The sequence below is a fragment of the Opisthorchis viverrini genome (genome assembly GCF_000715545.1).
Source record: "Opisthorchis viverrini unplaced genomic scaffold opera_v5_259, whole genome shotgun sequence".
NCBI lineage: Eukaryota > Metazoa > Platyhelminthes > Trematoda > Opisthorchiida > Opisthorchiidae > Opisthorchis > Opisthorchis viverrini.
In genome coordinates, this window is record NW_008751914.1 from 406,043 (window position 1) to 418,213 (window position 12,171).

At 46.5% G+C, this 12,171-nt stretch overlaps 1 protein-coding gene across 1 annotated transcript in view; it reads left to right on the forward strand.

Annotated features, from left to right (window-relative positions):
• T265_14765 (hypothetical protein) overlaps window positions 1–12,171 on the forward strand; it is a gene marked incomplete at both ends in the record, with an annotated part of 32,655 nt that overhangs the window by 15,057 nt on the left and 5,427 nt on the right. The window contains 5 exons of the mRNA XM_009175140.1: window positions 4,859–5,196; window positions 5,289–5,444; window positions 6,322–6,558; window positions 7,498–7,707; window positions 9,277–9,486. Coding sequence (XP_009173404.1) covers window positions 4,859–5,196; window positions 5,289–5,444; window positions 6,322–6,558; window positions 7,498–7,707; window positions 9,277–9,486 — 1,151 coding nt within the window. The remainder of the gene's footprint in view (window positions 1–4,858; window positions 5,197–5,288; window positions 5,445–6,321; window positions 6,559–7,497; window positions 7,708–9,276; window positions 9,487–12,171) is intronic.

Genomic DNA, 12,171 nt, shown 5'->3' on the forward strand with positions numbered 1-12,171 from the left:
TGTTGTCAGTTTCTATCCAGATTGCCTGAGGGAATGTCTGGAGGTGTAGGCACCTCGGAATGATTGTGTTAAGCTAGCATTAAGTCCCCCGTCCACCTTTACTCTTTTCTTTACAATAAGGCTTTCAAATAAGTCATGGTTGTACGGCAGTGAATCATCGGTGTTGAATACTGATGTAATGCTGTCGATGTTGATGATCATGATCATGAGCACGTGGACGCACCAGAACACGTCCATCACACGGCTTAGTCGATCATCTCAACCTACGTTACCGCGCACTTTCTCATCCTGCCGCCAAACTATACTTTTTTATTAGAGATCACTGCTCGGAGAAAAAAACACCTCCATATTCCCCGCTGAAAACCAATAGCCGTTGTTGTGTGATGAGCTCGGGTATAGTCTGGTCAACTGTGTTGGTAAATGAAGCCTGTTGCCTACCTCCCGGTTTTCTCCCATGAACAATTAGCCATCGAGACATGCCTGGCCATCGACCCTTTATCAATGACCATCGGCTAATTTCAGCGGCGAGCATTGCAGTTGCATGGAGGGCCTTTACGTCCGACATTGCAGACCTCCGCACCTCTTAAAAAACTCTACCGTATTGTATACAGGTCCTTTATGAAATTATGCAGTAAGGTACAGTCGACCGGCTGACTGAAAGGCACACAGTGTGGCTTACGTTGGGTCAATCTGTTATAGGGTGTGAGGCACATGCTTTGGCTAGCTTCAGGGATTTAGAAATACAGGGCTGCAGAGGACCGTCAACAGAAGTTCTAAAATGGGGAGTGGACCAGAACAGGTCACCTTAGGGACATGCAAGCAGCCTCCGTGTGCGTACTAGAAGTGCGTGGTCTATGTGAATCTTTGTGACTGCTTCGATTGGTGACAAATGCAGTCCTGGCCTCTGTCTGGGATGCATCAGCCAGCGAAAGGACATTCAGTCCCCGTAGCATCCGTTAGCCAGCCGAATGTGGACAACCTTGGCACATTATTTCGGTTGATGAAAAGTGCTTCCTAATGGGCTTGTGGGCTAGTTAATCACCAACATCCAATAAATGATTTGCACACTAATTGCTGTGAACGGGAGATGCAGCTGAGTTTTGAGTGAATCTTTCGTTTGTGTTGTTATCCAACTGAATTCACCGGTGATTTCGCCTGGGTCTGTACTTAGGATACTCTGGTATTTCCCCCATTAGCAATACAACACCTCACGTCGGTGTCCTGCAAAGGATTTACAGAACCTGATGTATTTGGAACAAGCTCGTTAGACAGTTCCTCGACAACCTATGACCTTTGTAAAGTTCTGGATGACCAGTGAAAAATTTTTCAGTAACTTCTCAGCAAGCGATAAAACAGGCGATTCCGAAGTGCTTTTTAGTTGTTGAGGTATCATCGTATTTACACATTACTAGTTTCGGGACAGTTTTGCAATGACGGACACGCCTTAGCAGCAGTCAGGCATCAGTTGTATGAACCATCGAGTACTGATCTTTCTGGGATACCTGAATGGCCTGTAATATCATCACACTTTCTACCTCGGTGGGTTTCTCGAAACTACACCAATCAAGCGCTTTTCACTCAACAACTGAGATTTCTCAGAAAATCTGAGGTCGCTCGGTATTGCTTTCTGATAATTCTGTCGGCTGATCCTTGTTTCATGTAACCAAACCCACTAGGACTAAGTCTCTGCGACAGTGCCTGATACTGAGACCCCTACATACGGTGTATCTTAGCCATTTTTGGTCGGAAAAGTTCTTCGTATACGGTTGTGCTCTTCTCAGAGCCTCGGAACCGTCTTGAAGAAACTGGACCTTGTCGGTGTGTGACAGTTTGCGTATTCCGACAACCCATTAAGTCATACTGGAGGTTGCCGTTGTAGCCTCCACATTTTTTTTCTACAAGGTTGGTGAACGGATAGAGGTCTGACAATCTCAGTTTTCTGACCGTTCAGACTGGGAGCTGTAACGAGTGTGGCAACCTCTTACTTAAAAGATAGTCTGTTTTTCGGTCAGGCAGTATATTAGAACTGCACAAACGAAATTTCGTTGGTAGCCTTAGGAGATTTTGGATTTCGCAATGGAGATTTCTTCCCGAAAGTGAAGTCAATGTACGCTAAAAATCCGAGGAGCACTGTACAACTGTTTCACCCTTATTGGCAATCATCAATAGTGTGCATCTTATGAAAATCCAAAGGGTTTCGCACCCGCGACCTTCCGGCCTTGGGCACTCACCCGTTCAACAACGGGTGGCTGATCAGCGGTGTGACTGACTCATACAAACGAACGAAACCACTTTCATGCCATATCGGCCATCGCGTGGTGATATCCGCCGGATAGCCCTAGTCGCTGCCTACGACAGGGCGGATAAGCCACAAATGTGGCTGCCGGCGGCCCCTGCCTTACTTCATTGTTCTCCCACATCAGTCACTTCTCTATAGCTCCCAGCGATAATTACGTCAGTGAGCCACCCACTCAACCCACACGATTGATTATGAACTCCAAATGAGCGCTTTGCTCGATTGGCTACCTGACTAGTGCAGCCTGACTGTCCAGATCCGTGAGAACTGACACTGGTCGAAATGCTGGTCGCCCCCATTTATAGTGTCCACTTATGCACCAACCATTTATAACTCAGATCCGGTGAAAGATAATCTCCATATGGAATTAACCACCTTGTCCGCCACAGTGAGCTCATACGTAGTTGCAACGACTGGAGCCTTCAACGTACAGGTAGGAGACCTTAGTTTGGATTAAAACCCGATGTTAATGGCGAGCGCTTATACCGACCACTCGTTGTCTCTCTCCTGTGTTTAGCTTCATTGTGTGTGTTAGTTGATTCCGGTTATTACTGAGGAACCATGGCGGTAAAATGTTTGTCTATCCGCTGGGCTTGGCAGTTTGATTGCACACGTTTCGTCACCTATCGAAGTGAGACTGTCAGTGTGAGGATGGGTAACGATAAGAGTTTGGTGTGTGATTTTAACCCTGAGAAGGTGGATCATTGGCAAAAATGACCGAAATGGGGATTTTTGTCTTTTCCGATGAAAGAATGCTCTTCAAATGATTAGTTATCACATGTGTTGTACAGCATCATATGTGACGGTGGTTTTAAAACTTGCTGGATTCATGGTTCGAACTCGAGTTTCCCGCAAAACATCAGTCGAAGGCCGAGGTGTGAGCGGCAGCCATCTTTAGGGAGCTTCAGCTAGTTTTTTTCGGGCACGGCTATTTCCTGGGATTGCGACATTGAACTGAGTGGCTACTAAATCGCATATGTGACTACTAGGAATGCTGTTTGAATCCCAGTTTTGGTGGCACTGATTATTTTAGTCACTTGAGATGCTATGAGACGTGTCATTCATCAAACTTGGGAAGAGTGGCTCATTCTCGAGCAAAAAATGGCCATCACCCATTGCCTGTTGTACACTGGCTCTTCACTATTGATAGATCCCACTAATTCAGCATTTTTCAAACTAAGATTCTTGACTCTAACTTGAAATGTCTGTTCATTTACCAATATGCTTTTACATAAGCAAAAAAAGGTTAATTCGATAATACCCAGGACTGAAGAAGTACTTCCTTTGGGTAACGGGAAAACGTGTGAGCATTTATTGTATAGACTGTATGGTCGTGAACAGCAGTACACAATGACATTCCTTTCGTTCCACTGGAATGCTTTTGAGGTGATTCATCAGCTAACAGTCCTACTGTTGTTGCGAAAAAATCCACAGTGTCACTTTTGAGTATGTCGTTTGCAATGAATGCACTTTCCAGTTTTCACTTACGCTTTATTCTATTTCTTCTCGCAATAACAATCCTTTGCTGCGATAGTTTGAGATTCTCAAGAGGATCACGTGCTTTCGGCAGCAAATGTTGCACTCATCGAAATCTGTTAGCTTGGGGATCATGCGGTGTTTGTTCCGAACTAGTCGACGGGCTCATTGTCCGTGGTCAATAGCCGGGAACTCTTAACCAACCAAAGGGTTAGGTAACCAACCTATCTACGCCTATCCTGGCAATACTAAGGACCTCGTGCAGCACATCATCGCTGTGGATATTCTTTTGGCGTTTGAGTCCATGACTTGAGAATTTTCAGGTTGTCTGCGAGGATCGATGACTACTGAGATGAAACGACCTTACTACTCACCAAGAGGCGGGACAGAATCACATCTAGATCGGTTGGCTATTGCGCATGTGCATTGTATGGCTATCGAACTAGGGTGTTGCGCTGTCTTAGAGCCCGGAGACAGTGGAGAGTGATCATGAGGTAACAGTGCCCTGGCTAGGTTTGCTTTTGGGTGTGGTGAAGGTGGTGCGGAAAACCCATCCCATGCAAACAGCCTGGAACAACGTCTAACCCCAATGGCATATTTGCATTCCAGGAGCCACAGTGCAGCATGCGTTCGCCGGTTGGTACCAGAGAGAGTCTTACTTTAGTCCGGTACGACCTATGTAGAAAGCTTTGTTTAGCAGAGGCCCTACACTTTTTGCACTTTTGCAAACTACGTATCTAACATAGGGTGAACTGTGTACCAGTAACCGAGTGGAAGTCCCTTCGTACATTCTTACGGCTTGTGTGGCATCCAAGGTCGGCCGGTCTTTCCGCGCCACCATAGTTCCCCATTGTTTACCCTTTGAAGAGTTGTGGTTTAAATAAGCTTTGGGATCGATTTTGGAAGATAGACTAGGCAGTACTTTTTGAGGGCTTCTCATTTTCAAGTTACCAAGCTCACCATGATATGTTTCGCTCAGGAAGAAAAGAGAGCTTTTTCTCAACCTTGGGTTTTTCACTGAATGGTTTCTGTCTTCCTCAACACCATACTGACCATTTAACTGGTGATTGTAACATCTCACCTTAGATTATGGTCCTGGAATGCGGAATTCAAAGTCCAACAGTTCTCGTCGTATGCGTGCTCGAGCCAGAGCGAAAAAGTTACGTGAGACAACGGCTGCAATGTCAGAGCAGGATGAACTGGCCTCGTCTACTGCAGATGCAGATGATGCAGACAATTCTGCCAGCTCTCTATCCTCATCTTCCACTGACGAAGACCGTCAAACAGGAGACGAAGGAGAGGAAGGTGAAGACGAAAAACCGCCGAGTCACGCGAACGAGGTTGACGACCTTAATAAGCCACAGCAAGCACAAGATGTGTCGACAACTTGTGTGTGTGACGCAGATAACCAATCTAAACATGAGGTAAACCCTTTCCTTATTTAAACCTTTTGCTCTTCCAAAACCGCGTGTCCAATTGTCCGCTTTCAACCGTCCTTATCCGCCTGGTTTATCAGAATAACGAACAAGACACTTCTCCGTCTGGTGCTGACTCCAATCCAACGGGTCAAGTTGATAAAGTTGAGGAAACCGGAGATACTCCAATGTCTGAAGTGGAATCGGGCCCGAAGTCTGCTGAGGAGACGGCTGATCCCGAAGAGCCTATGGTCACAGTAAGTCAATTTGGTCCAGTATTGTGTTTCACTTGAACGAATGTATTCATGAATGCAAATCGGGGTTTTCACATGCAATTTACACAGAAAGCTTCCTTCCGGTTATGCAGAATGTACGTCACACATGACCGGCCTTACTTTTGCAGCTGTGGCCTTGGCCACACCAGATCTTTCCTCATACTCCTTGTAACATGTTTTGGTTTTGAGTGGTCGGAGTCTATTTGATACTGACGACGCGTTTTGCCCTCCTCCGCTCTCACCATTTACAGAAAACAGAACATTCAGCTGGTGACCATCGAAACGGTATTTTAACTATACTGCCAGGTGGTTGATCACACGTGTGCATGCCATGTTTGAGGGCTAGGTTCAATCTCCTATCAAGTGCAGCCATCAAATGGTGACCAGTTGCAGAAAATCCCACTTACGACCTTTTCCACTCTTAGCGGCGTTGATCTAGTATATAGATTATACGGTTGATCACGTGATCTACCAGTTAGCAGCCGTCACAGCCTTATCGTCGGTCGCTGTTCGAATAGGAACAGTCGGATGTACCAGTCGTATGTACATCACCATATGACGGCTGTCTCTTATGGGAGAGCCATGCCTGGTAAGGGCAGTTCGACAGTGCCAACTAAAATTGGTTTCCTTCAAGAACTGATGTTTTTGGAGGGGGATATCTCTCGTTCAAACCGATAACACAGCGTTCAAACACGGATTGACTAATCACATCAAGTTCCTAGAGGGTCGGGATGTGGTATTCTCCAGGACGAAAAGGTGATATACTTCCAGAACACTGTTCAACTCGGACATGGCGGTCGTCTATCTACACTTTGCTGCTTGCATGTGATATATCGATTTTACTTGCTCTTTTTTGCAGCAACCCGATCGGCATGAATTCTCGCTGATTGCGTGGGACACTAAAAGCCTAAAAGAACTATTGTCTGAACTTCGAACCTTGTTGGAGCGTGCACAAAGAAGACTTTCTGATCCGAATCCAAGTGACTGTTCTCCAACTCAAAAGGAAGAAGATGGCACACCTTCCGTGGATGCTTTCCGTTTGGAAGCCAGTGACAGTTTTTCTTCGGTTACAGATGTAGAAGATGGACCAGACAAGGTACTTTTGGTTCTCCTTGATAAATCATTTGACTAATAAGCGTGATTAAAACTCAGTTGTGGATAAGTTTCTCACCTTTTGGGTAACTGGGAAGGCGCTATCCCCCCATTCCAATCGATCTTATTAATTTTCTTGAAGTTTTGAAAATTGTCTGTGCAGAAATCTCCCTCCCATTGAATCCACCGATAAAGAAACACCTTTAGCGACGGTGCTCTCCTCCCTTAGGAGACTTCTAAGTTCCCCGGTATGTTGGCTGTACGGACTGCAGTTGGCTACATGTGTTAACGAGCGCATCCTTCCCACATGTCAGCTTATCAGCCTTTCACTTCTCGTGAGAGAGTATGCATCAGTTGCGTTTGTGTTTGGAATCTACCTATTAGCTTAGTTTGGATGCACCGATTCGAATTCTTCATGTCCTCTAAGCTATGCTTTGGGAATTACGTCATAGAACAGGGCGAGATGGCCCAAGTGGTTGGAGCACGAATTTACTGACCGGAAGGTACGTGGTTCGAACCCGACCTCTGCCTCTCGACTTCCCCTGTCTAGGCTTGGGCAACCTGGCAGTATCCCAGCCCTCGTGCTTCCTTCGGGTAGCGTGGCAGTTAGGCACCGGAAGGGTGCTACAGCTGAACTGAACTTACGTCATAGAACGTTGGATAGTTCCTGTACAATTCTTCCCCATACTGTACAAAAAGAAACGTAGATTCTTTATTATTTGTATCCTATGGGTATTTGGAAATGATCTTCTTGATGTTGACACAATTACCATATTCGATGCGTGTATTGACAACTGATTGGCTAGCAGCTGGAAATCACCTACTTCAACTCGCTGTATGCACCCACGCGTTTATTTGTATAAAACATTTAAGTGTTTCCGTATTATTTCTTCGGTCACCTCCTGACGTGGTCATATATTCCTTCATCATTCATCACAATTAGGACTACAGGTCTAAGCGTCAAGTAGTTGGCCGTCGCGAGCATCATTCATTTGGCCGACTACGCCGCGGTATTCAAATGCTGAAACAGCTTATTCGAAATCTGGAACAATTGGAAACGTCCATGCGGAGTCGTCATAATGAGTGTGAAGATGCCCAGAGATTAGCTCGACTGCGGTTACGAAAGGACGTTGCTGTGTGGCAAGCCAAAGAGGTTAGTTATACACAAAAGTGTAATCACGCTATCGACATTCATTTGTCACTTGTCTTGTCCCATGTTCTTTCTTCATAAAGATCACTAATTGTGCTCACGAACTGGTTTCCGGCTACGGTGTGATTTTTTCTTTTTGCTTATGACCGCGTGGGTGCGTGACTAGCACACGTACCGTAGAAGTTGTTCAATACGTTCAACGCTACTTATATTTAATCCTCTTCATGGGTTGCACTACCTTGTCCAGTTCTGGCGGGGACGTTATAGAGAATCGTCTACTGCCCCGATCGGCTGATCCGCAATTACTAGGTTAGGGTTTGAGCCCATCCAGCCTTGCAGATGTGAAGCGCATGCCAAACCGTGATGCAGAATTATTTGGATTTAGTATTGTTTGCATCAAATCCAAGAAGAGCTATATCATCTGCGTACTCGACATCTGTGAATGGACGCCCCGGTAGTACTTCTACCCCACAGGCATTAGAGACTGATAGTGAGTCTTCCATAATCGTATCAATGACGAAGTTGAAGAGTAATAGCCTGACACCACTTGATGTGGTGAACTCAGAAGAGAGCTTCCCTTAGACCTTCACATGTCTTTGGGAGTTGGCATACGGCGCCTTAAGGAGGGTCAGGAATTTATGGGGGAACCTTTGCTTCATAAACACTGTCATAGGGCCTGACGGTCCACACAGTTGCAGGCAGTTTTTAAGTCAAGGAACACAACCATTGTTGGTTGTCGGAAGCAGTGTCACTGTTCCAGAATCTGTCGAAGGGTGAAGATGTGATCAGTACATCTTTACAGGACGGAACCCAGCTTGGTTTTCACGGATCTCTCTCCCTGAGTTCAGCCAACCTTCGAAGGATAAGGCCAGAGGGGACCTTTGATGGCGCAACTAGTAGGCTGACGTCACGGTGGCCTTCATACAGCGTTCGCGTACCATTTTTGAAGTAGGGGATAATTGTCGACAAGCCCCACTCCTCAGACACCTCTTCGTCCCATATGGCACCAATAAGCTTTGTTGAATGGGTCACCAGGGATTTTCCGCCATCTTTGAAGAGGCCTGGATACAGACCGTCCGGTCCTGGTGCCTTCTCATGTTTTAGCACGGATATTTTGTACTGTATTNGGAAGGTCCGTGGTTCGAACCCGACCTCTGCCTCTCGACTTCCCCTGTCTAGGCTTGGGCAACCTGGCAGTATCCCAGCCCTCGTGCTTCCTTCGGGTAGCGTGGCAGTTAGGCACCGGAAGGGTGCTACAGCTGAACTGAACTTACGTCATAGAACGTTGGATAGTTCCTGTACAATTCTTCCCCATACTGTACAAAAAGAAACGTAGATTCTTTATTATTTGTATCCTATGGGTATTTGGAAATGATCTTCTTGATGTTGACACAATTACCATATTCGATGCGTGTATTGACAACTGATTGGCTAGCAGCTGGAAATCACCTACTTCAACTCGCTGTATGCACCCACGCGTTTATTTGTATAAAACATTTAAGTGTTTCCGTATTATTTCTTCGGTCACCTCCTGACGTGGTCATATATTCCTTCATCATTCATCACAATTAGGACTACAGGTCTAAGCGTCAAGTAGTTGGCCGTCGCGAGCATCATTCATTTGGCCGACTACGCCGCGGTATTCAAATGCTGAAACAGCTTATTCGAAATCTGGAACAATTGGAAACGTCCATGCGGAGTCGTCATAATGAGTGTGAAGATGCCCAGAGATTAGCTCGACTGCGGTTACGAAAGGACGTTGCTGTGTGGCAAGCCAAAGAGGTTAGTTATACACAAAAGTGTAATCACGCTATCGACATTCATTTGTCACTTGTCTTGTCCCATGTTCTTTCTTCATAAAGATCACTAATTGTGCTCACGAACTGGTTTCCGGCTACGGTGTGATTTTTTCTTTTTGCTTATGACCGCGTGGGTGCGTGACTAGCATACGTACCGTAGAAGTTGTTCAATACGTTCAACGCTACTTATATTTAATCCTCTTCATGGGTTGCACTACCTTGTCCAGTTCTGGCGGGGACGTTATAGAGAATCGTCTACTGCCCCGATCGGCTGATCCGCAATTACTAGGTTAGGGTTTGAGCCCATCCAGCCTTGCAGATGTGAAGCGCATGCCAAACCGTGATGCAGAATTATTTGGATTTAGTATTGTTTGCATCAAATCCAAGAAGAGCTATATCATCTGCGTACTCGACATCTGTGAATGGACGCCCCGGTAGTACTTCTACCCCACAGGCATTAGAGACTGATAGTGAGTCTTCCATAATCGTATCAATGACGAAGTTGAAGAGTAATGGCCTGACACCACTTGATGTGGTGAACTCAGAAGAGAGCTTCCCTTAGACCTTCACATGTCTTTGGGAGTTGGCATACGGCGCCTTAAGGAGGGTCAGGAATTTATGGGGGAACCTTTGCTTCATAAACACTGTCATAGGGCCTGACGGTCCACACAGTTGCAGGCAGTTTTTAAGTCAAGGAACACAACCATTGTTGGTTGTCGGAAGCAGTGTCACTGTTCCAGAATCTGTCGAAGGGTGAAGATGTGATCAGTACATCTTTACAGGACGGAACCCAGCTTGGTTTTCACGGATCTCTCTCCCTGAGTTCAGCCAACCTTCGAAGGATAAGGCCAGAGGGGACCTTTGATGGCGCAACTAGTAGGCTGACGTCACGGTGGCCTTCATACAGCGTTCGCGTACCATTTTTGAAGTAGGGGATAATTGTCGACAAGCCCCACTCCTCAGACACCTCTTCGTCCCATATGGCACCAATAAGCTTTGTTGAATGGGTCACCAGGGATTTTCCGCCATCTTTGAAGAGGCCTGGATACAGACCGTCCGGTCCTGGTGCCTTCTCATGTTTTAGTACGGATATTTTGTACTGTATTTCCTCTTCCGACGTGGTGCCACGTGATGCAACTGGGTCTACGGTTGATTTGCAGTTGGTGGTCGCCAAGTAACGCGACGCGAACGTTTATGTTCAAAGTTCGTACTTGTCAGGAACAGTTCATGGCCAGCACACAACTGAACGAGTTGATCTCCATTGTCTGTGCGGTGAGCATCGACTCTGAATCGACCACCCAAATGTGATCCCAATGAGCTAAGAGGGCCTACTTGAGCATTCATATCGCCCACAAGTATCACAATATCAGTGTTTCTGACTTGACGAATGAGCCCGGTTAGGTCTCGATAGAAAGTATCCTCAGTATCAGAACTGTAATCCGTTGGAGCATAAGCCGACACTACAAACAGGCACCGCCTTTTATGCGGAGAAGCATTGAGCTTGATTGAGCTGGAGAGACGTACGGCGCAAAGACGACCGTTTACTAGGATCAATCCAGCAAAGCGCATTCACCTCTGTGGCCGAGTGCAACTCCCACGACGTATATTCCACGAGTCATCGCTTCTGAGTCACCGGACACACGGAGGCAGAAGTGTGAAGCAGCTGAGATGCATAACAGCGTTTGAGTCTTGTATGTGTGTTTCAGAGACACAGCTTACATCAATTTTAAGGGAGTATATAATTTTAGCGATCACTGTCTGTTGGGCAGTATGACAAAGGGTACGGACGTTGAAAGGTGTCATTTTTTTGGTTAGTAGGCATTGGGGAGGATAAGGCCTTTCGGTATGATAAATGACAGTCAAGAGTAACGTCTACTTTTGTGATGAGAAGGGGTTGGGGAGGGACATCAGTGGACACAGAACTGTGCGGGCAAGTGATACTTCCCGGTTGCCCATGCCGAGGGAGGGGGTTTAGTTGAGGCACTCCACATTGAGTCTTTGACTCAAAAGTCTGACCCGCGAGGCAGCAGATAATAGGGACTCCTCACGGGACCCTGCCCGGACCCAGTGACTCAATAGTCTGACCTGCTCGGCTGCAGGGAGTTGGCTTAATCAGAAGGCGCTAGGAGTAAGACGTTAATGTCTCACTCCTGGTGGGGCTGCGCGCCGCAGGTGTCTTTTGAGCAGCACCGGACCGTATTGAATAATGAGCCGGCGGTGACTTTCAAACTTTGGGCGATTTGAGTGTGCGGTTATTAGGGCTGACCTTTTCTAACCCGTCCTTCCTTGAGACAGCATCGCTGCTTCCATGAATATGGATATTCTAGTCACCTGAGCGAAACACCTTGTGGAACGAAGTTGCAGCTTCTGTAATCCACGGGATCATTTTAGCACTCAAGGCCGACCACCATGTCAAGGTAGCAGCTTTAGTTCGAACTATTGTGACGTAAGCGGATACGATAAACAAGCGAAGATCAATTAACCATTGGTGGGATTTCTCGGGTTCTGCTAGGCGAACTGCATGAGGCTGACCATCAGCGGGTATCCAATCAATTCAGAATCCTTCTGCCTGTATTTCTCGGGGCTAGGCGAACTGCATGAGGCTGACCATCAGCGGGTATCCAATCAATTCAGAATCCTTCTGCCTGGGGACTTAGACCGGCCGGCA